The 25,808-nt window shown below is 41.0% G+C and overlaps 1 protein-coding gene across 2 annotated transcripts; it reads left to right on the top strand.

Annotated features, from left to right (window-relative positions):
• The first annotated feature begins 247 nt into the window (after window positions 1-247).
• On the top strand, window positions 248-25,591 carry gid4 (GID complex subunit 4 homolog). Of its 2 annotated transcripts, XM_061974339.2 has the most exons (6): window positions 249-563; window positions 3,422-3,481; window positions 13,465-13,572; window positions 17,063-17,164; window positions 17,249-17,379; window positions 25,005-25,591. In XM_061974339.2, exons 1-6 carry the CDS (start codon window positions 345-347, stop codon window positions 25,066-25,068), a joined length of 684 nt encoding a protein of 227 aa, XP_061830323.1. In that variant the 5' UTR covers window positions 249-344; the 3' UTR covers window positions 25,069-25,591. The 2 variants fall into 2 exon arrangements, with proteins under 2 accessions (XP_061830324.1, XP_061830323.1); XM_061974340.2 differs by lacking the exon at window positions 13,465-13,572 and having other exon boundaries at window positions 248-563.
• Window positions 25,592-25,808: the final 217 nt, after the last annotated feature.

The following is a 25,808-nucleotide window of genomic DNA, read 5'->3' as shown; positions in this document are numbered from 1 at the left end:
GGTGTTTGACTAATCACAAATCTGGACTAAACTCATTTATTTAAAAATGTGCCTATTTCAAACTTGGCTTTTATTCACATAAAATTAAGCAGTCAGTCCCTGAATATTAATAATACTACAATTCCCAGTATGCAACGCGGCAGTACAGTACCCAATACACTTCAGTGTTTGACCAATCAGATTTCGGGAAGCTTCACTCTCGGTTCAGTTTCCGGCTGCGGTCGCCAATAAACATTTTTTTTTTTTTTTTTTTTTTTTTTTTTTTACAAACTTTTGGAAGTGTCGGACTTTGTGCAGCAGATAAAGCGCCCTTCTGTCAGTGACCCCTTCCCGTTCCAAAGTACATGACAGTAGCTGACACGTCGCCGCTCGCCATGCCCGTGCCAGCGGAGCGCTGCCGTTTCTCCGACGCGGCCTACACATCCCCGGCCTCTCTTACCCCCCCTGCCCCGATTAACGGCCAGCAACCCGGCGTGGCCACGTCGCTCCTCTACAGCGGCTCGCAGTTTCGAGGCTACCAGAAGAGCAAAGGGAACTCCTACGACGTGGACGTCGTGTTGCAGGTAAAAATCAACATTAACTTTACGTGTTGACGTTATTGTTATTTAAAATTTAAACTATTTTTTTTTTTAGGTATTTGCTAGCTAACGTTAGCATGTGGACATTTGCTCGGTTTGCTAACACACTGACCTCATTTTCAGTCTGAGCAGATTAGTGTAACATGTCAAAAGTCCTTGTTTGAGTTTATTTCGAACTAGCATACATACAACATGATACATCACAATTTCCAGCTTCTCTATTCAACATGTTCGAAAAGGAGTAGGAAGAAGCAGAGTTTATTTCATCCTACCACTTTTCCTTTACATGGCAGCTGCTACAACTTTTGTTCACTTCCAGTTCTCAATGTATTCACAATATACTCCATAAGTAATCACAATAGAAATAAATAAATATAAATTGGTGAAGTAAGTTGTATTTCATATGGTGAGACGAGTAAGATTATGTAGAAAATGAATGAATGGATGGATGAAATAAATTCAGAATGTTTATCATGGTTCTTCTTCTTTGTACTTTGTAAACACTTTAAGTTTGAAGAGTTTCTTGAAGTGGATCATATTAGTACATTTCTTTGCTTAATCCATTCCATAATTTAATTCCACATACTGATATACTGAAGGTCTAAAGCAGTGGTTCTTAACCTTGTTGGAGGTACCGAACCCAACCAGTTTCATTTGCGCATTCACCGAACCCTTCTTTAGTGAAAAATAAAATGTTTAGTTTTTTTCAAATTCAAGAAAAAGTCATGTTTTTTTACTGGTGCATGAACATCACCTTGTTCAAAGAACAAAACCAACACAGTGCATAAACTCACAACAAATTACACACCTTACACACATTACCATGAATTGATTGACCTGGACCCCGACTTAAACTAGTTGGAAAACTTATTGGGATGTTACCATTTAGTGGTCAATTGTACGGAGTATGTACTGTATACTGTGTAAACTGTACTGTTTCATATAATGTATTCTCTTCCTTTGCAATCTGCTAGTAAAAGTTTCAATTGATCAGTCAAACAACCTGAAAATCAGATGGAAAATTAGAGGGAACATTGTTTGGGGGTATCCATAATACGCTGATAGGGAGAAGTTTTTATTTACACGATAAGTCGGATGTGTCTTTACCTCCGTGGCGGAGACTCCGCCGAACCCCTGAGGCCGACTCACCGAACCCCTAGGGTTCGATCGAACCCAGGTTAAGAACCACTGGTCTAAAGTGTTGTACGTGCGTACAAATGTTTTAAATTACCGTATTTTTCGGAGTATAAATCGCTCCGGAGTATACCGGTAAGTCGCACCGGCCGAAAATGCATAATAAAGAAGGAAAAAAACATATATAAGTCGCATTTTTTGGGGGAAATGTATTTGACAAAACCCAACACCAAGAATAGACATTTGAAAGGCAATTTAAAATAAATAAAGAATAGTGAACAACGGGCTGAATAAGTGTACGTTATATGAGGCATAAATAACCAACTGGTATGTTAACGTAACATATTATGGTAAGAGTCATTCAAATAACTATAACATATAGAACATGCTATACGTTTACCAAACAATCTGTCACTCCTAATCGCTAAATCCCATGAAATCTTATACGTCTAGTCTCTTACGTGAATGAGATAAATAATAGTATTTGATATTTTACGCTAATGTGTTAATCATTTCACACACAAGTCGCTCCTGAGTATAAGTCGCACCCCCGGCCAAACTATGAAAAAAACTGCGACTTATAGTCCGAAAAATACGGTACATTTTTCTCTAAGATTATATTTCTCCTCTTTTGTTGAGAAGAATTGTTGTATATTCTTGGGTAGCAGGTTCTAGTTTGCTTTGGTTATAATTTTAGCTGTTTGCAAATTCACTATGTCGTGGAATTTCAGTATTTTTGATTCAATGTATAAAGGGTTTCTATGTTCTCTATATCCGACATTATGTATTATTCTAACTGATCTTTTTTGTAACACCGTTAATGAATGAAATGTAGTTTTGTAGTTATTTCCCCATATTTCTACACAATAACTCAGATATGGTAACACTAGCGAACAGTAGAGAATACGGAGTGATTTTTGGTCTAGACCAGTGGTTCTTAACCTTGTTGGAGATACCGAACCCCACCAGTTTCATATGCGCATTCACCGAACCCTTCTTTAGTAAAAAATAAAATGTTTTTTTTTTTTCAAATTCAAGACAAAGTTATGTTTTTTTACTGGTGCACAAAAAGAACCATGCATGAACATCACCTTGTTCAAAGAACAAAACCAACACAGTGCATGAACTCACAACAAATTACACACCTGCAACTCAGTCTGACTTCTGCTGTTGCCGTATCCATAAAGCCGATAGGGAGAAGTTTTTATTTACATGATGAGTCGGGTGTGTCTTGACCTCTGCGGCGGAGGCTCCGTCGAACCCCTGAGGCCGACTCACCGAACCCTTAGGGTTCGATCGAACCCAGGTTAAGAACCACTGGTCTAGAACATGTTTTGCTTTATTCATTATTGATGTGTTTCTTCCTACTTTATGTTGTATATATTTTACATGAGATTTCCAGTTCAATTTATCATCAATCATGATACCTCGAAATTTGGTTTCATTTACTCTTTCAATTTCTATTCCGTCTATTTGTGTTTGACTTTCTCTTCTACTGTTACCAAATAGCATTATTTTAGTTTTACTGAGATTCAAAGATAGTTGCTAACTAATGTGTAGGTAGCCACATTTAAGAAATATTTGCCCATTAGCAAGTGACATTGTGTATTTTTGCAAACATTTTTCGTGATAAACTCATAAGCTTGAAGCAGGATTTTTTTTTGAAATCATGCATGCAAGACTACATTGATGTTGTGTATCTCTGACAGCACGTGACCCCAGAGGATTCCTATTTGTGTGGCTATTTGAAGATCAGGGGCCTGACGGAGGTGAGTGTATGCACCTGGGTCAGATAGTAGCTGTACTGACTGACTTTTTTAAAATCCTGTAAGGCCCCTTCTACACTAAGCCGGCTAAGGTTATCCAGGGTAAATCCCACCTAACCTTGTCCACACACAAACACAATGGTCGTTTAAGACCCCCCACCCCCTGCGTCCACCAACGCAACGCGACCTAAAACGCATGCGCGGAAAATGTGCACGTCATAGTCACCTCCAGTGTTGCTTTGTGTGCAAGTTCTTAAAGGGGAGCATTATCACAAATTCAGAAGGGTTAAAACTATTAAAAATCAGTTCCCAGTGGCTTATTTAATTTTTCGAAGTTTTTTTCAAAATTTTACCCATCACGCAATATCCCTAAAAAAAAGCTTCAAAGTGCCTGATTTTAACCATCGTTATATACACCCGTCCATTTTCCTGTGACGTCACATAGTGATGCCGATACAAACAAACATGGCGGAAAGAACAGCAAGGTATAGCGACATTAGCTCGGATTCAAACTCGGATTTCAGCGGCTTAAGCGATTAAACAGATTACGCATGTATTGAAACGGATGGTTGTAGTGTGGAGGCAGGTAGCGAAAACGAAATTGAAGAAGAAACTGAAGCTATTGAGCCATATCGGTTTGAACCGTATGCAAGCGAAACCGACGAAAACGACACGACAGCCAGCGACACGGGAGAAAGCGAGGACGAATTCGGCGATCGCCTTCTAACCAACGATTGCATACCTGCCAACTACTCCGGTTTTCCCGTAATTAGTACGGTTTTCATCAACCTATTCCGGGTTACGGTTGCAGTGATAAAAAATACGTTTTTTCATTAATTTAAAAAAAAAAAAGGGTGAAAACTACGCAAATTGCAACTTGTGCAGACAAGATTTTTCGATCGGACACGGAGGATTTAGCGATGTAAAAGACCACGTTGGGACAAAAAAACACAAGTCTAATGCCGTTGCTAGCGATACAAGTGGAAAACTTTCAACGTTTTTCGTCGCCCAAACAGATTCTTTGGATGTGATAAATGCCGAAGTTTTATTTACGGAGGCAATAATTGAGCATGGATTTCCAATCGCACTGGCTGATCACATGGGACAGTTAAATGTTTGTAATGCAACCTTTAAAAATCATTACGCGGTGATCGCGGTCCCAAAAATAAACTTTTCTTGCATGATAATGTCCAGAAAAATTCGCTTTATATTACTATAGAGTCCTTTTAACGAATGAGTTTGATGGTTTATCACAAACCTTAAATGAAAGAAGTCCTTTGTTCTCCTGCACCGCATGCGCTTTGGCCTTGCTTCGTGTTTGGTGCGCAATCCTGTCGGCTGTATTTCACAGCACGACATACTGTTAAAAGTGTTTATACTATTTATGCTTTCAAGTCCAAGTTGAAGAAATCTTGTTAAATGTTGACAGCATAACTACCAAAATACAGAAGTATGTCCTTAATATTTTTGCAGTGCTATTTCTGTTGAAAAGTTCAAATGATTACATTAGAGATGTGATGTGCCACTTTTCAAGTGTCTGATGGCTTAAATTAATTTTCATAAATTTTTCATATTTTGAATTCTTTTGAAAGGCTTACAAAAAAACTACATTTGAATTGTAATTCCATGCTATTGACAGGACTATTAATTTTAATGAAGTTAGCTTACCATGTTTACAGTATGATAATTGTGATAGAAATGTGAATTTTAGGCACAGAATATTTTTTACAATTGAACAAGGCAGTAGATTATACAAGCTTGGACAGAAAGTTAATAATGACACCAATTTTTTTTTTTATGGAATTGTTTAGTACTGTTTTACCATTTGTTTACTGTAAAAAGTGTTTATACTGTTTATACTTTCAATTAACAAATTGAAGTCTTGTGAAAGGTTGACAGGATAACTGGCATTAACTGTCAAAATAATTTCAAACTATTGAAGTTAGCTTACAGAATAAACATGCCAATCAACCCATATGATTTTTGCTGTAATATTTTTGTTTTGAAAAGTCACTGTGACTGATAGAAAAGTGATGGTTTTAGCAACATTTTAACCTGTCTGAATGCTAATAATCATTTTGCGTCGGGGGGCGAAGCCCTGAACCCTCCACCAGGACTTTGTCCTGGACCTACCGGGGCCTGCGGCCCTTGGACCCTGGCTACTAGGTTTTTCTGATTTCAAAAGTTGGCAGGTATGCGATTGGTATGTGTTTGTTTGGCATTAAAGGAAACTAACAACTATGAACTAGGTTTACAGCATATGAAATACATTTGGCAACAACATGCACTTTGAAAGTGCAGACAGCCAAGTTTTCATCAATTAATATATTCTGTAGACATACCCTCATCCGCTCTCTTTTCCTGGGGGTCTGGCGGCAGATTTCTTTGACTTTATCGTTGGAAATGCATCTGCTTTGAGTGTCGCAGGATATCCACACATTCTTGCCATCTCTGTCGTAGCATAGCTTTCGTCGATAAAGTGTGCGGAACAAACGTCCAATTTCTTGCTGCCACTGGTGCAACTTGAATCCGTCCCTGTTCGTGTTGTTACACCCTCCGACAACACACCGACGAGGCATGATGTCTCCAAGGTACGGAAAACAGTCGAAAAAACGGAAAATAACAGAGCTGATTTGACTCGGTGTTTGTAATGTGTTTGAGAAAATGGCGGATTGCTTCCCGATGAGCAAATAATAGAAAGGCGTTTAATTCGCCAAAATTCACCCATTTAGAGTTCGGAAATCGGTTAAAAAAATATATGGTGTTTTTTCTGCAACATCAAGGTACCGTATTTTCCGCACCATAAGCCGCCCCGTGTTATAAGCCGCGCCTTCAATGAACGGCATATTTCAAAACTTTGTCCACCTATAAGCCGCCCCGTGTTATAAGCCGCATCTAACTGCGCTAAAGGGAATGTCAAAAAAACAATAGGTCAGTTAAACTTTAATAATATATTAAAAACCAGCGTTCTAACAACTCTGTTCACTCCCAAAATGTACGGTAATGTGCAAATGTGCAATCACAAACATAGTAAAATTCAAAATAGTGCAGAGCAATAGCAATAACTTAATGTTGCTCGAACGTTAATGTCACAACACACAAAATAAACATAACACTCACTTTCTGAAGTTATTCTTCATTCATAAATCCCTCGAATTCTTCTCCTACGGTGTCCGAATTAAAAAGTTGGGCAAATTACGGGATCCAAAATGGCCGGCTCCGTCTCGTCGAAGTCATCAGAGTCAGTGTCGCTGTTGTTTTTCCAGCAGTTCCGTGAATCCTGCCTTCCGGAAAGCTCGGACCACAGTTGAGACCGAAATATCCGCCCAGGCATTTACGATCCACTGGCAGATGTTGGCGTATGTCGTCCGGCGCTGTCTCCCTGTCTTAGTGAATGTGTGTTCGCCTTCGGTCATCCATTGTTCCCACGCCGTTCGCAGTCATGCTTTAAATGCCTTGTTGACACCAATATCGAGCGGTTGGAGTTCTTTGGTTAATCCACCCGGAATGACGGCGAGTGTTGTATTTGTGTGCTTCACTTGTTTTTTGACACCATCTGTGATGTGGGCGCGCATGGAGTCGTATATCAACATGGACGGAGCTGCGTGAAAAAAGCTACCCGGCCTCTTCGCGTAAACTTCCCTTAACCACTCGCTCATCTTTTCTTCATCCATCCATCCCTTCGAGTTAGCTTTTATGATGACGCCGGCTGGAAAGTTCTCTTTTGGCAAGGTCTTCCTTTTGAATATCACCATGGGTGGAAGTTTCTGGCCATTAGCATGGCAAGCTAGAACCACAGTGTGTCGCTTAGTAGGAGCCATTTTGTGGTCTTTACAGATGTAAACACACAAAGGAAATGAAACGTAATACCCGCGCGCTTCTTCTTCTATGGGGGCGGGTGCTTACCTTGGCGGTTGCTTACCGTAGAAGAAGAAGCACTTCCTCTTCTACGGGGAAAAAAGATGGCAGCTGTTTACCGTAGTTGCGAGACCTAAACTTTATGAAAATGAATCTTAATATTAATCCATATATAAAGCGCACCGGGTTATAAGCCGCACTGTCAGCTTTTGAGTAAATTTGTGGTTTTTAGGTGCGGCTAATAGTGCGGAAAATACGGTATATATTGACGCTTACATAGGTCTGGTGATAATGTTCCCCTTTAAATTTAACTTATCTGAACAATATCCAGTGTTGTGGTATTTCAATGAACTGGAATCCAGTGCGCTGTGGGGCACTATTGTAGTGAATCACACCTGAGCCATCATAAATTAATCAAATCATTATTAGACACGTAAACAATGTGATAAAGAACATTTTACATCAATCAATCTCGGGATCTAGATATCTGGTCAGGACACTCCTCACTCTTTTGCCTTCACCTTCATTGTCCATTCCTTTTTGGTGACTTTATATACTCTGGACCTAGACGTTGAGTCCGGGACATACATGGCGGACAATAACTGATACAGTCTGCTTTGCCAGTCCAAAAGCAGTCGAATGTTTTCCGTAGTCTTCATTCGACGGCCAGGTAATACAAAGCACACGCTACCTTTTTTTATCACAGCCACGGGAGCTCGGATTTTCGTTGACTCTCCTTCGACAAATGGATGAAGTTTTTCGTTAAGTAGAATCACAGCTGACCCGGACATTCCAAAGTTGTCTTGCCGTCTGAGAAGTGTAGTATCTCAAATAGCTGCAATCGCTTTCTCTTAAGGTATTCATGTGTGATTTCCACAAGCGTCTGTACATGTAGAAGAATGAGAAAGACGGGCATGTCTGGATGACTCGCTTCCATATTTCCAGTGGTTAGCTCCGGTTGTTATGAAGCTGGCTGTGGCGCAGTCTTTCTGACGTCACTTCCGCTCCGAACTCAGTTTGTAAACGATCAATGAGTCCATACAAAGAGTCGGAGATTCAAGAAATACACGGCGCACTTACCCGTATAAAAAATGATCCAAGGAGGGGAACCTTAAACAATAGTTTAGTGTGGCTGAAACAGGGCTTAGGCTAAATAATTATTTGTTTAAGGGATTATCCGGCTTAGTGTAGACATAGCCTGACTCTGACTTTTATTTCTGTATGCACAGTGTTTTACAACCACTGTGCCCCCGGCACACTAGTGCCCTGTGAGATATTGTCTGGTGTGCCATGGGATATTATGCAACTTGGTCCAAAAAATATTATTTGCAAATCAATAACTATAATTTGCAAATAATGTGCCGTTGTCTAGTGTCTGTGCTGTATAGAGCTCGGCAGGGTAACCATGTAATACTCCATATCAGTAGGTACCGTATTTTCCGCACCATAAGGCGCCCTGGGTTATAAGCCGCGCCTTCAATGAACGGCATATTTCAAAACTTTGTCCACCTATAAGCCGCCCCGTGTTGTAAGCCGCATCTAACTGCACTAAAGGAATGTCAAAAAAACAGTCAAATAGGTCAGTCAAACTTTAATAATATATTAAAACCAGCGTGATGTGGGCGCAAATGGAATCGTATATCAACATGGACGAAGCTGCGTGAAAAAAGCCACCCGGCCTCTTCGCGTAAACTTAAACTTACCTTAACCACTCGCTCATCTTTTCTTCATCCATCCCTTCGAGTTAGCTTTTATGATGACGCCGGCTGGAAAGGTCTCTTTTGGCAAGGTCTTCCTTTTGAATATCACCATGAGTGGAAGTTTCTGGCTATTAGCATGGCAAGCTAGAACCACAGTGAAGGATGACTTCTCATTCCCTGTGGTGCGAATATTCACCGTACGTGCTCCCGTTGTATCCACAGTGCGGTTCACAGGAATATCAGTTGCTGTGAAATAGTAATCCGTGTGCGGATGGAGAGATTGCGTCTTTTCATGAACCGGATCCCTGTCGTTTAGTAGGAGCCATTTTGTGGTTTTTACAGATGTAAACACACAAAGGAAATGAAGTACGGTAATATCCGCGCGCTTTTTCTTCTTCTACGCGGGCGGGTGGTTGCTTACAGTAGAAGAAGAAGCGCTTCCTGTTCTATGGGGGCGGGTGCTTACTTTGGCGGTTGCTTGCGTAGAAGAAGAAGCGCTTCCTGTTCTACCGGGAAAAAAGATGGCGGCTGTTTACCGTAGTTACGAGACCGAAACTTTATGAAAATGAATCTTAATATTTATCCATATATAAAGCGCACCGGGTTATAAGGCGCACTGTCAGCTTTTGAGAAAATTTGTGGTTTTTAGGTGCGCCTTATAGTGCGGAAAATACGGTAGTTCATTGCTTTGTAGAAGTCGGAACGTGTCGAGGATGGTTTGTCGTGATCCCAATATGCAGAGCACAGCGGGAGACAGCGTGCAGGTAAAAAGGTATGTTACGCTCAAACCAGCGTAACAAGGCTAGGGAAAGGCACTGAAGCATAGGGAGGGCTATGCAAAACGAAATTAAAACTGAACTGGCTACAAAGTAAACAAAAATGGAATGCTGGACGACAGCAAAGACTTACAGTGTGTGTCCGTACATGACATGACAATCGACAATGTCCCCACAAAAAAAGGGGAACATTATCACCAGACCTATGTAAGCATCAATATATACCTTGATGTTGCAGAAAAAAGACCATATATTTTTTTTTAAACGATTTCCGAACTCTAAATGGGTGAATTTTGGCGAATTAAATGCCTTTCTATTATTCGCTCTCGGAGAAGCAATCCGCCATTTTCTCACTTTCGTCGGTGTGTTGTCGTAGGGTGTAACAACACGAACAGGGACGGATTCAAGTTGCACCAGTGGCCCAAAGATGCGAAAGTGGAAAGAAATCGGACGGAATTTGTTCAAAATACGAGGGTGTGGGGAAAGCCGACGAAATGTTCAGTCGTTTGTTCCGCACACTTTACCGACGAAAGCTATGCTACGACAGAGATGGCAACCGTCCCTTATGCCACCGAAGATGATCAAGAGAAGAATGTCGACCCTAGCTTCCCTGGTCTGCTGACATCAACTCCAAAACTGGACAGATCAGCTTTCAGGAAAAGGGTATGTCTACAGAATATATTAATTGATGAAAACTTTATTCATTACTCGCGGTTTTACGTAAATTATTATACATAAACTGTGTTTACCAATAATTTAGCTTAAAAACATTTATTTTTTTCAATCATTCGAGTACATTCGGGTAGTCTTGTGTAATGCGGTATTTTGTGTCTATTTAGGTATGGTTAACCTGAGTGCTGAAATCGTGGAAAAATATATGTTCTTAGCGCGCCTGAAATGGGCTGTCTGCATGCCAAATGTATTTCATATGCTGTAAACCGAGTTCATAGTTGTTAGTTTCCTTTAATGCCAAACAAACACATACCAATCGTTGGTTAGAAGGCGATCGCCGAATTCGTCCTCGCTTTCTCCCGTGTCGCTGGCTGTCGTGTCGTTTTCGTCGGTTTCGCTTGCATACGGTTCAAACCGATATGGCTCAATAGCTTCCGTTTCTTTGTCAATTTCGTTTTCGCTACCTGCCTCCACACTACAACCATCCGTTTCAGTACATTCCTGTTTTAGCTGCCTGTGTCTTTTAGAGTCCATTTTAAAATGATCTTACTTGTTTTTAAATCCTTACGTGGTCTTGCCCCACCGTACCTCTCTGAGCTGCTCCACCTCTATGCCCCCACCCGGTCCCTCAGGTCAGCTGATCAGCTGATCCTGGAGGTACCCAAAACAAAGCGCAAGCTCAGAGGGGACAGAGCTTTCTCTGTTGCGGGTCCCAAACTCTGGAACGATCTCCCTCTCCATGTGAGACAGGCCCCTTCTTTGGCTATTTTTAAGACCCTTCTTAAAACCCATTTTTATTCACTGGCTTTTAACCCAGCATGAGACTTTAAACTGTTTTTAGCTTTTAACGTTTTGAACTGTTTTTAACTTTTAAACTGTTTTTATCTAACAAACTGTTCTTAGGGTAATTTATATTTGCTTTTTAAATGTGTATTTTTATTTCTGTTTTAAATGTTATTTTTTAGTCTGTCCTTTGCCTCCATTTCTTTGTGGTGTACAGCCCTTTGTTTTTCAACTGTGCTTGTCTTAAAAGGGCTTTATAAATAAAGTTGGTATGGTATGGTATGGTAATACATGCGTGATCTGTTGAATCGCTTAAGCCGCTGAAATCCGAGTCTGAATCCGAGCTAATGTAGCTATTAGAGATGCGCGGATAGGCAATTATTTCATCCGCAACCGCATCAGAAAGTCGTCAACCATCCGCAATCCACCCGATCTAACATTTGATCAGAACCGCATCCGCCCGCACCCGCCCGTTGTTATATATCTAATATAGACGATGCAAGGCATTAGTGAGGTTATAAAGCTTTTGCCTGTTAAAGAAAGGAGACTGATCCAATGCAGCACAGACATTCGCGTGCCACGCTGTCACGACCCAGACGCACACCAGTGCGCAATCATATGGGAGCCCCGCTGAGCGCACCTCCAAGCGCGTCTCGCTGCCGGCGACGGCCGGGTATATGGGCCCGACGCTCCAGCGCCATCCATTTTCAGGGCTAGTTGATTCGGCAGGTGGGTTGTTACACACTCCTTAGCGGGTTCCAACTTCCATGGCCACCGTCCTAGCTGCTGTCTATATCAACCAGGGTGAGCCCCACCCCTTTCGTGAGCGCACTGCGCGCGGAGTGACCCCTGTTACGCGCCCCCGGCAACAGGGGTGGCGGGCAGGTAAGCTGCGCGGGCGGAGCGCGCGGAGTGACCCCTGTTACGAGCCCCCGGCCACGGGGGTGGCGGGCAGGTAAGCTGCTTACCTGCTGCGCGTGACGCCGGCCGCGGCGAAGGCGGACGAGGCGGGGTGTCGGTGCGGTGGGCGCGGTGGTGACCCTGGACGTGCGTCGGGCCCTTCTCGCGGATTGCCTCAGCTACGGCTCCCGGTGGGGCCCTCTCGGGGGAAGGGGCCTCGGTCCCGGACCCCAGCGAGGCGTCCCTTCTCCGCTCCGTAAAAGTGTCCATCTCTTTTTTTTTTTTTTCTTCTGTTGTGGCATATGCTGCAGGTGCCTGCTCGTTTTTCGTATGTGGGTAACAACATTTAACTATGTATATATATTTCCCAATTGGTTTAACTGCCACCCGCCTGAATCTATTTAAAATCTAATTTTGTTTTATTTCAACCACCCGACCCGACCCGACCCGCGGATAAAATCTAATTTTTTAAAATTTCATCCGCCCGATCCGCGGATAATCCGCGGACTCCGCGGTTGTGCCCGCAAACCGCGCATCTCTAGTAGCTATAGCTTGCTGTTCTATCCGCCATGTTTGTTTGTGTTGGCATCACTATGTGACGTCACAGGAAAATGGACGGGTGTATATAACGATGGTTAAAATCAGGCACTTTGAAGCTTTTTTTAGGGATATTGCGTGATGGGTAAAATTTTGAAAAAAAACTTCGAAAAATAAAATAAGCCCCTGGGAACTGATTTTTGATGGTTTTAACCCTTCTGAAATTGTGATAATGTTCCCTTTTAAAGAAGGATAACGTCCGCACAACTGAAATAGTCTTGTTTGCCAATACAAAGCAGGTCAGGCAATGGCACTCAAAGGAAGGCGTGAAGCTGCTACAGGAAAACACCAACAAAACAGGAAGAGCCACCAAAATAACAGCGCAAGACAGGCACTGAAGCACTACACACAGGAAAACAACAACAAACTAAAACCTGGTGGAGTTTAATTTTTTAACCTTTCTGGTGGTGGTGTGCCTCCATGTTTTTTCAATGGAAAAAAATGTGCTTTGGCTCAAAAAAGGTTGAAAAACACTGCTGTATACCTCAACTAAATCATCTTCACAGCAAGTTTCTTGACACAAGTCGAGTCACTTCACAGAAGCGGTGGCGACCCCTATTTAGTTCTGCACTCTACTGACATTAACTGTGTTGAGAGTATATCCATTTCATGACCTGAAAGATGAGACAGACATGCTGTCAGAACTGGCGTATTTACACGGACAAGTTTAACTCCTTGCCTTTCGTTTTAATGTTGTCAGGAGTATCCCACACTCACAACATTCTTTGCTGGGGAAATCATAAGTCGAAAGAGACCCTTTTTAACAAGAAAGTGGGACGCAGATGAAGATGTGGACAGGAAGCACTGGGTATGTCCTTATTTTCTTTCATATCTCCACAATGGAGATCATATTTTGTAGCGGCTCGGAAGTTGTTTGATGGCTTTGCTTTGTTGGTCGCCGTTAAAATGAGCTTCGCTCAAAGCCGGTACGTGTGGGTGACAGGAAGAAAAGCTTGGAAGCTCGGGGAGAAGTCGTTTGGTGTTTGTATACATCTCTAGACCTGTTGTTTTCAGTGTATCATAATGGATTACATTTATACAGCGCTTTTCTAGACATCTAATATTAGTGTCACTTACATGTAATTAGTTCAATAAATGAGAATATCTATGGAAAGTCAATGTATTTCAGTAGTTCGAAAACAAAATTGTAGACTCTTATATTCTAGATCAGGGGTGCCCACACTTTTTCTGCAGGCAAACTACTTTTCAATTGACCAAGTTGTGGGGATTTACCTCATTCATATATATCAAGTTAAAGTTAAAATACCACTGATAGTCACACACAAACTAGGTGTGGTGAAATTACCCTCTGCATTTGACCCATCCCCTTGATCACTTATATTTGTTTATTTATTTACAAAAGAGACGTTTTTGTTAACAAGTTAAATATGTTTGATGATAATACAAGCACGCTTAACACATATAGATTCCTTTCTTTCATGAAGACAAGAATATAAGTTGGTGTATAACCCATACTTGCCAACCCTCCCGAATTTTCCGGGAGACTCCCGAAATTCAGCGCCTCACCCGAAAACCTCCCGGGACAAATATTCTCCCGAAAATCTCCCGATTTTTAGCCGGAGCTGGAGGCCACGCCCCCTCCAGCTCCATGCGGACCTGAGTGAGGACAGCCTTTTTTCACGACAACAAGGTGACAAGAACTAAATCATCCAGACTAAAGATACATTGTATTATTATGTTTATCTTACCTAAAAATAAATATATTTATTAATTTAAAAAAAACAACTAAATAAATGTTTACTATATTTTGCTAAAAACATCAACATTAATTCTATTTTTATTTTTATCTTTTCTGACTCCTTATTACATCAAGCCATTGAAATATACCGGTACATTAAAATAAACATATTTGAAATAATTAATTTTAAATTATCATAATAATTCATTTAAAATGACCATATTTAATTATTAAAATAATTGTTTATCAAAAACTTTATTTATTACATTTTGAAGCTCTCAGAAGCCAAGTTATGTTATATTCATGCAAGTTTGAAGTATCAATGATCTAAACACAGTTTTGTTTGCATTTTTTCAGGATATATATATATATATATATATATATATATATATATATATATATATATGTATATATATATATATATATATATATATATATATATGTGTATGTATGTATGTATGAAATACTTGACTTGGTGAATTCTAGCTGTCAATATACTCCTCCCCTCTTAACCACGCCCCCAACCACGCCCCCAACCCCCACCTCCCGAAATCGGAGGTCTCAAGGTTGGCAAGTATGGTATAACCTGATTGTGATGACTTGCATTGATTGGAATCAGACAGTAGTGATGATAACGTCCACATTTTCAAATGGAGGAGAAAAAAAGTCCTCCTTTCTGTCCAATACCACATGAAAGTGCTTGGTTTTTGGCATCTTATTTGTCCAGCTACCATACTCCTTTTTATACACTTTACAAGAAATACATTGGCGGCCAACTCCGTAGCTTGCCAGCTTTCTGAGACTTTTGTTTTGTTAGCATAGGCAGGATGAAGCAGCGCTTTTATTGTGAAGATCGGAGCTGTGTAGTTGGTATTTAGAGTTTTGACGGCAGTACATAAAATAAAAAGTGTTTCTCGCCTTCCTGTCGGTAATTTTTTCTTAATAATGATCTGGCAGCAGCCAGCGTCATCTCATAAGACCCTCGTGTGCCGTAAATGTCAATCAAGTGATGAAAGTGATGTATTGGTGAAGATTGATTATTGCTCATTTTTAGGTCTATTTTTTAATGCCTGGCTGGCGATCGACTGACACACCCTCCACCATCGACCGCTAGCTCGCCATCCACGTAATGGGCACCCCTGTTCTAGATTTTCTACACAAAGTGTAAAATATAAAAAAAAAAATGCAAAACCTGTTTTGTTTATAGCTTTCAACAAAAAAATTAATTCATGATGAAATTTGAAACAATTTCAAAGTTCAACATTAAAAGCTATGGATTCACGCTTTAATCAGTAAATCAGGGGTGCTCATTACGTCGATCGCGAGCTACCGGTCGATCTCGGAGGGTGTGTCAGTCGTTCACCAGCCAGGCATTAAAAAAATAGTCCTAAAAATGAGCGATCATAAATCTTCATTATGACGTCACTTTCGTCACTTGATTGACATTCACGGCACCCGAGGGTCTTCTGAGATGACGCTGGCTGCTGCCAGCTCATTAAAATTACCGACTGGAAGGCAAGAAACAATTTATTTCAACAGACTCTGGCGCCGTACCTGTCTTCAAAACTCCAAAGACCGACTGCACAGTTGCGCTAACAAAACAAGGGTCTCAGAAAGCTGGCGTGCACAAGCTAGCAAGCTACGGAGTTTGCCGACAATGTATTTCTTGTAAAGTGCATACAAAGGAGTACGGAAGCTGGACAAACAAGATGCCAAAAACCAACCACTTTCATGTGGTATTGGACAGAAAAGAGGACTTGTTTCTCCTCCATTCGAAAATGCGGACGTTTTTAGCACCACTATCTGATTCCAATCAATGCAAGTCATCAGAATCAGGTAATACACCAACTTATATTCTTGTCTTCATGAAAGAAAGGAATCTATATGCGTTAAACATGCTTGTATTATCTTTAAACACCTTGTTAACAATATTAAATATATGTGTTAAACATGCTTGCATTATCTTTAAACACCTTTAACTTATCAACAATATTAACTATATGTGTTAAACATGCTTGTATTATCATTAAACACCTTTAACTTGTTAACAATATTAACTATATGTGTTAAACATGCTTGTATTATCTTTAAACACCTTTAACTTAATAATATTAACTATATGTATTAAACATGCTTGTATTATCTTTAAACACCTTTAATTTATTAACTATGTGTTAAACATGATTGCATTATCATTAAACACCTTTAATTTATTAACAATATTAACTATGTGTGTTAAACATGCTTGCATTATCATTAAACACCTTTTAACTTATTAACAAAAACATATATTTCATAAATAAGTAAACATAAATTATATATATGAATGAGGTAGATCCCCACGACTTGATCAATTGAAAAGTAGCTCGCCTGCAGAAAAAGTGTGAGCACCCCTGCAGTAAATGATCTAGACTTCCCGGGCTTTTAATTGGTGTCGCCTATAATCAGATAACCTTTGAACAATATTCTAATTTATTGAGACGCACCTGTATATTTGACTATTATTTGCAAAACAAATATCACTTTGTTTGTCAGTTCATTCATTTGAAAGCTTTTCTCGGTGGTTTGTCTGACCAGTCTGTACTGAACTTTTTACCAGGGCAAATTTCAGCCTTTTTATAAATTTGCCAAAATCTTCAACTCTGATGACTTTGACTACGGGGTGCTGGAACGCAGCGATTATGTCTTCATGAGATGGAAGGTGAGTTGGAAGTTTGTCAGTGGAACCTAAAACTTTTTCTCCCTTCACTGTGAACTCTTGTCTTTTTTTCCCCCGCACCCAAAGGAGCAGTTCCTGGTTCCCGACCACACCATCAAGGACATCAGCGGCGCATCGTTTGCAGGCTTCTATTATATCTGTTTCCAAAAGTCCACCGCCACTATTGAGGGTTACTACTACCACCGGAGCTCTGAATGGTCAGTGACCTCAATAGAATGTAGAGATGGACATACAGAAAAATAACCTGATTCATTGATTGAGAAAATGACCAAAAATGGTTTTTAGAATTATTCAAATTTAGGAAATGTGTTGGTTTAAAACTTTCTTTTGACCAATAATGTGCCTGATTGTGCCGGAACAGATCAGTTGTGCAACATGAGAGTCTAGAATACTCCTGTTGTTATTTGGAATGCCAGAAGAGTACCTGGTTTGAGAGGGGACAGAAAAAAACAATAGGCACTAGAGATGTGCGGTTTGCAGACACAACCGCGGAGTCCGTGGATTATCCGCGGGTCGGGCGGTTGAAATAAAAAAAATTAGATTTTAAATAGATTCAGGCGGGTGGCAGTTAAACCAATTTGGAAATATATATACATAGTTAAATGTTTGCTCCAAGTCCGAGTCCATGGTTCTCGCCCGGAAAAGGGTGGAGTGCCATCTCCGGGTTGGGGAGGAGATCTTGCCCCACGTGGAGGAGTTAAAGTACCTCGGAGTCTTGTTCACGAGTGAGGGAAGAGTGGATCGTGAGATCGACAGGCGGATCGGTGCGGCGTCTTCAGTAATGCGGACGCTGTATCGATCCGTTGTGGTGAAGAAGGAGCTGAGCCGGAAGGCAAAGCTCTCAATTTACCGGTCGATCTACGTTCCCATCCTCACCTATGGTCATGAGCTTTGGGTTATGACCGAAAGGACAAGATCACGGGTACAAGCGGCTGAAATGAGTTTCCTCCGCCGGGTGGCGGGGCTCTCCCTTAGAGATAGGGTGAGAAGCTCTGCCATCCGGGAGGAGCTCAAAGTAAAGCCGCTGCTCCTCCACATCGAGAGGAGCCAGATGAGGTGGTTCGGGCATCTGGTCAGGATGCCACCCGAACGCCTCCCTAGGGAGGTGTTTAGGGCACGTCCGACCGGTAGGAGGCCGCGGGGAAGACCCAGGACACGTTGGGAAGACTATGTCTCCCGGCTGGCCTGGGAACGCCTCGGGGTCCCACAGGAAGAGCTGGACGAAGTGGCTGGGGAGAGGGAAGTCTGGGCTTCCCTGCTTAGGCTGCTGCCCCCGCGACCCGACCTCGGATAAGCGGAAGAAGATGGATGGATGGATAGTTAAATGTTGTTACCCACATACGAAAAACGAGCAGGCACCTGCAGCATATGCCACAACAGAAGAAGAAGAAAAAAAAAGAGATGGCAACGCCGGCAGCAAACGTGGTACGCGACAAACTAAAAAAGGGAATACTAAAGACCAGGGGAAAAAAAGGCCAGAAAAGTTCAGCGTGGACTAGTTTTTATGAGGTTGTAAATCAGGATGATAGTAATGCTGGCTACGTGATTTGCAAGAGCTGCGACGCTGTTTATGTCTACGACAGTCACAAAACCGGGACATCTAACATGGTGCATCACATTTGCGCAAAACCCCGAACCTCCACAAAAACCCTGAGCATGAGCAGTTTCGTCCGCCGTGATCCCAGAAGAGTGCCACAGGATGTTAAAACAAGATAGAACGCAGCTGCCTGCAGCAGTTTGAGTGGCGCGAGCGCGCTTGGAGGTGCGCTCAGCGCGGCTCCCAGATGATTGCGCACTAGTGTGCGTCTGGGCCGTGACAACGTGGTACGCATTGAATGTCTCTGCTGCATTGGACCAGTCTCCTTTCTTTAACAGGCAAAAGCTTTATAACCTCACTAATGCCTTGCATCGTCTATATTAGATATATAACAACGGGCGGGTGCGGTTTTGATTAAATGTTAGTTCGGGTGGATGCGGATGGTTGACGACATTTGTGATGCGGTTGCGGATGAAATAATTGCCTATCCGCGCATCTCTAATAGGCACCTGGTTGGAAAACCTCGAGGCCGACAAAATGACAGCTACATCCTCAATTATTACTTCCATTAGTTTAATTTAAAATGGGATTGGCAGAGAGAGACCGCAGCTAAAAGTAACACAAAGCAACAACAATACTGTTTGCTAGTGCTTGTGTCAAGGGGGAACTGTTCTTTTTGGGGCGATTTTGCCTATCACTCACAATCCCTATGTGAAACAAGAACACTTTCATGTATGCATTATAACGTGTAAATAAACACTAGCAAAAGTCAGCTGGTAATGGGGATTTGCTCTATTCTGCCTATAAAGTGCTGATACACAAAAATATACACAAAATTCCATTATCATTGTTATATACATGCTGTAAGTATATACAGTCGTGGTCAAAAGTTGACATACACTTGTAAAGGACATAATGTCATGGCTGTCTTGAGTTTCCAATCATTTCTATTTTTTTGTGATAGAGTGATTGGAGCACATACTTGTTAGTCACAAAAAAACATTCATGAACTTTGCTTCTTTTATGAATTTATTATGGGTCTACTGAAAATGTAGGTCAAAAGTATACATACAGCAATGTTAATATTTGCTTACATGTCCCTTGGCAAGTTTACCTGCAAAAAGGCGCTTTTGGTAGCCATCCACAAGCTTCTGCTTGAATTTTTGACCACTCCTCTTGACAAAATTGGTGCAGTTCAGCTAAATTTGTTGTCTTTCTGACATGGACTTGTTTCTTCAGCATTGTCCACACCTTTAAGTCAGGACTTTGGGAAGGCCATTCTAAAACCTTCATTCTAGCCATTCCTTTACCACTTTTGAGGTGTGTTTGGGGTCATTGTCCTGTTGGAACACCCAACTGCGCCCAAGACCCAACCTCCGGGCTGATGATTTTAGCTTGTCCTGAAGAATTTGGAGGTAATCCTCCCTTTTCATTGTCCCATTTACTCTCTGTAAAGCAAAAACAGACACAGAGCATAATACTACCACTACTTCCGGTAAATTTCCGGAAACTTTCCTCCCCTTGGCAACCCTAGTTGTTAGCCACCTTGTACTTGCCGTATATGACAAATGACAATGCATAGAATAAAGAAAAACGTGTTCTAGTCTTATGTAGGAATTGTGAATGATAGGCAAAATTTAAAAAAATGCAGTTCCCCTTTAAGAGGGGACTGACAGAAGAACAATTACACCAGAAAAAACATGACTGGAATCAACAATTTCATGGCCCCCTTGTTCATTTTAGCTTATTTTAAGAAGGCACCTACAGAGAAAACTTAAAGAAAAATGAATAAAAACAGAAGGCAACATCCCCTTGCTAGTGTTTGGGTTGAGTGGGGACAGGCAGAAGAGTATTATTAGAGATATTACATAGTATATGACCAGAGGTTCCAATGAGATATTACAAAGTACAAACCCCGTTTCCACATGAGTTGGGAAATTGTGTTAGATGTAAATATAAACGAAATACAATGATTTGCAAATCATTTTCAACCCATATTCAGTTGAATATGCTACAAAGACAACATATTTGATGTTCAAACTGATAAACTTTTTTTGTTGTTGCAAATAATCATTTAGAATTTGATGCCAGCAACACGTGACAAAGAAGTTGGAAAGGTGGCAATAAATACTGATAAAGTTGAGGAATGCTCATCAAACACTTATTTGGAACATCCCACAGGTGTGCAGGCTAATTGGGAACAGGTGGGTGCCATGATTGGGTTTAAAAACAGCTTCCCAAAAAATGCTCAGTCTTTCACAAGAAAGGATGGGGCGAGGTACACCCCTTTGTCCACAACTGCGTGAGCAAATAGTCAAACAGTTTAAGAATGTTTCTCAAAGTGCAATTGCAAGAAATTTAGGGATTTCAACATCTACGGTCCGTAATATCATCAAAAGGTTCAGAGAATCTGGAGAAATCACTCCACTTAGCGGCATAGCCGGAAACCAACATTGAATGACCGTGACCTTCGATCCCTCAGACGGCACTGTATCAAAAACCGACATCAATCTCTAAAGGATATCACCACATGGGCTCAGGAACACTTCAGAAAACCACTGTCACTAAATACAGTTCGTCGCTACATCTGTAAGTGCAAGTTAAAGCTCTACTATGCAAAGCAAAAGCCATTTATCAACAACATCCAGATACGCGCCGGCTTCTCTGGGCCCGAGATCATCTAAGATGGACTCATGCAAAGTGGAAAAGTGTTCTGTGGTCTGACGAGTCCACATTTTAAATTGTTTTTGGAAATATTCGACATCGTGTCATCCGGACCAAAGGGGAAGCGAACCATCCAGACTGTTATCGACGCAAAGTTGAAAAGCCAGCATGTGTGATGGTATGGGGGTACATTAGTGCCCAAGGCATGGGTAACTTACACATCTGTGAAGGCACCATTAGTGCTGAAAGGTACATACATGTTTTGGAGCAACATATGCTGCCATCTAAGCGCCGTCTTTTTCATGGACGCCCCTGCTTATTTCAGCAAGACAATGCCAAGCCACATTCAGCACATGTTACAACAGTGTGGCTTCGTAAAAAAAAAGAGTGCGGGTACTTTCCTGGCCCACCTCCAGTCCAGACCTGTCTCCCATCGAAAATGTGTGGCGCATTATGAAGCGTAAAATACGACAGCGGAGACCCCGGACTGTTGAACGACTGAAGCTCTACATAAAACAAGAATGGGAAAGAATTCCACTTTCAAAGCTTCAACAATTAGTTTCCTCAGTTCCCAATCATTTATTGAGTGTTGTTAAAAGGAAAGGTGGTGTAACACAGTGGTGAACATGCCCTTTCCCAACTACTTTGGCACGTGTTGCAGCCATGAAATTCTAAGTTAATTATTATTTGCAAAAGAAAAATAAAGTTTGAGTTTGAACATCAAATATGTTGTCTTTGTAGTGCATTCAACTGAATATGGGTTGAAAATGATTTGCAAATCATTGTATTCCGTTTATATTTACATCTAACACAATTTCCCAACTCATATGGAAACAAGGTTTGTATATGACCAGAGGTTCCAATGAGATATTACATAGTATATGACCAGAGGTTCCAAGTGAAAATCCTCTGACTCAAAGTGAAGCAACTCAGGTCCATGTAGACAAACATGAGCATGTCAACCAGTGATCGCTGAAATACATTTGCTCTGCATGTACCAAAACTACAGACATTCAATCATATTGACTTGCTAACCCAGGGAACCACACTCACTTACCCGCAATTAGCCTGTACTTTCCTGGCCCACCTGCAGTCCAGACCTGTCTCCCATCGAAAATGTGTGGCGTATTATGAAGCGTAAAATACGACAGCGGACGACTGAAGCTCTACATAAAACAAGAATGGGAAAGAATTCCACTTTCAAAGCGTTCCTGAGCCCATGTGGTGATATCCTTTAGAGATTGATGTCGGTTTTTGATACAGTGCCGTCTGAGGGATCGAAGGTCACGGTCATTCAATGTTGGTTTCCGGCCATGCCGCTTATGTGGAGTGATTTCTCCAGATTCTCTGAACCTTTTGATGATATTATGGACCGTAGATGTTGAAATCCCTAAATTTCTTGCAATTGCCTTTGAGAAACGTTCTTAAACTGTTTGACTATTTGCTCACGCAGTTGCGGACAAAGGGGTGTACCTCGCCCCATCCTTTCTTGTGAAAGACTGAGCATTTTTTGGGAAGCTGTTTTTATACCCAATCATGGCACCCACCTGTTCCCAATTAGCCTGTACCCGCACTTCACTTTCCACACATGTGAAGTGAAGTGAATTATACTATATAGCGCTTTTTCTCTAGTGACTCAAAGCACTTTTACATAGTGAAACCCTACATCTAAGTTACATTTAAAGCAGTGTGGGTGGCACTGGGAGCAGGTGGGTCAAGTGTCTTGCCCAAGGACACAACGGCAGATCGAACCTGGAACCTTCAAGTTGCTAGCACGGCCGCTCTACCAAGTATAAAAGTATTCCATGTTTACATTATCTCTAAAAAGTTGTTCCTGCTACTGATACTACTGTAAATTATACATGTTAAAACCTGGTTGGCAGTCATTAATCAATATGCACATCACTATTAGTAATGTTGCGTTTTGGACCAGTTGTTCCTCCCAGGGAATTCAAGTCACAATTCGCTCCCAAGCTCTTTACGACACTTAAAGCTGAGTTGAAAAACCACCAGACAGAATAGGTATTTTGTTGTATATTTTCAAAGCTTTGCCAATATACATTATGAGACCAGTCTAACCCTAGAACATTCTATTGCGCCTCCCAAAATGGTCTGTCTTCCCGATCCCACCACCCTCTCTCTCTCGTCCCATCTCTGTAGACAAAACAAATGCTAGTCAAAACCAGAGGTGGGTAGTAACGCGCTACATTTACTCAGTTACATCTACTTGAGTAACTTTTGGGATAAATTGTACTTCTAAGAGTAGTTTTAATGCAACGTACTTTTACTTTTACTTGAGTATTATTATAGAGAAGAAACGCTACTTTTACTCCGCTACTTTTATCTACATTCAGCTCGCTACTCGCTACTAATTTTTATCGATCTGTTAATGCACGCTTTGTTTGTTTTGGTCTGTCAGACAGACCTTCATAGTGCCTGCGTTTCAACAAATACAGTCACTGGTGACGTTCACTCCGTTCCACCAATCAGATGCAGTCACTGGTGACGTTGGACCAATCAAACAGAGCCAGGGGTCACATGACCTGACTTAAACAAGTTGAAAAACGTATTCGGGTGTTACCATTTAGTGGTCAATCTTACGAAATATGTACTGTACTGTGCAATCTACTAATAAAAGTTCCAATCAATCAATCAAAAGTGTGAAGGAAAAAAGACCCTTTTTTATTTCAACCGTTCATCCCGTCAAAAGCCTAAAGACTGACTGCAGAGTTCCTGTCTTCACAATAAAAGTGCCGCTCCATCGCGCCTGCGCTTTCAAAATAAGAGTCTCCGAAAGCCAGCACAAACAAGCAAGCAAGCTACGGAGTTTGCCGCCAATGTATTTCTTGTAAAGTGTATAAAAACGAATATGGAAGCTGGACAAATAAGAAGCCAAAAACCAACCACTTTCATGTGGTATTAGACAGAAAGGAGGAACTTTTTTTCTCCTCCATTTGAAAACGTGGACGATCATTATCATCACTACTGTCTGACTACAATCAATGCAAGTCATCAGATACAGGTAATACACCAACTTATATTCTTGTTTTCATGAAAGAAAGGAATCTATATGTGTTAAACATGCACGTATATTCATTAAAACACCTTTAACATGTAAACAAAAACGGCAAAATAAATAAATATAAATTATATACTGTATATATCAATGTATGTATATATATATATGTGTGTGTATATATATATATATGTATATATATATATGTGTGTGTGTGTGTATATGTTACTCATCAGTTACTCAGTACTTGAGTAGCTTTTTCACAACATACTTTTTACTTTTACTCAAGTAAATATTTGGGTGACTACTCCTTACTTTTACTTGAGTAATAAATCTCTAAAGTAACAGTACTCTTACTTGAGTACAATTTCTGGCTACTCTACCCACCTCTGGTCAAAACACATTCCAAAGAACTCAAGGTTAACACACACAGTATACTTGCTGACAGAGCATCAAGAGAAGAAATGGAAAACACGAGCTGTTTTCAAATATGACTAAGAAATGAAAGAAGTACAACTTAAATTCGGATATATGTAAATATCTGCCTCCGACAGTAACCAACCTTCTCTACATACGAATAAAAAAGCTATCTCCATTTCTTGCAGGTACCAGTCACTAAACCTCAACCACGTACACGAGCACAGTATGCCCATTTATGAATTTCGCTGAAGAAAAAAAGCCGACACTCAAGCTTGTTTGTCAAGAAGAAGACTGCATAAGCTGTCCTGGTCTCCTAAAAAAAAAAACCCAAAAGGATGGAGAGCCACTTCCTGTCCAGACAGGACTCCACTGTCGCTCCTGTGGAGGACCCGAGGAGGGAAAGGCGAGTGGTCAAGATGAAGAGACATCTCACTGTGGTTGAAGACAGGATGTCTCGATGAACTTTTTGTTTTTTAAATGTCTTAATTACGACTTGATTTTATTTTTCATTATGTGAGGACCTTTTCTCACAAAATTAAACACCTAACAACTCTACCTTTAGGTTGAGAATCACCTGCTCTTTTTACATACATTTATTTGTGTGGCGTTTTTAATGAAAAGCATGTAAATTGATGCCTGAATGCATCAGCGATGATCAATGCATTTTTGTTTTCAAATGTGTTTAAAAAAAAAGTGGGTTTTTTCCCCTATTGCAGTTGTATGTGTCATAACACTGAGCCAAAGTATGGATAAAGCATGTTGAAACAAAGAAGGCTGTGTTTAGTCATTATGAAAACTATTACGGTGAGGACTCCAATGTGTAGCGTAACACTAAAGTTAGAACATCGGCATTTGCTGTGGGTGTTGTTGACACATCCCGGATGGGTGTGCACAGAAACCACAAGCATTGTAGAAGAGGATGGGAATAAATATCCAAAGCTGCAATAAATAGAACAATTATGTGAGGGGGAGGGGGGGTTCTAGCAATG

Source organism: Nerophis lumbriciformis, linkage group LG22, assembly GCF_033978685.3.
Source record: "Nerophis lumbriciformis linkage group LG22, RoL_Nlum_v2.1, whole genome shotgun sequence".
Classification (NCBI taxonomy): Eukaryota; Metazoa; Chordata; class Actinopteri; order Syngnathiformes; family Syngnathidae; genus Nerophis; species Nerophis lumbriciformis.
Note: the sequence above shows the minus strand (reverse complement) of the source record. Positions and strands in the feature narration are given on the sequence as shown.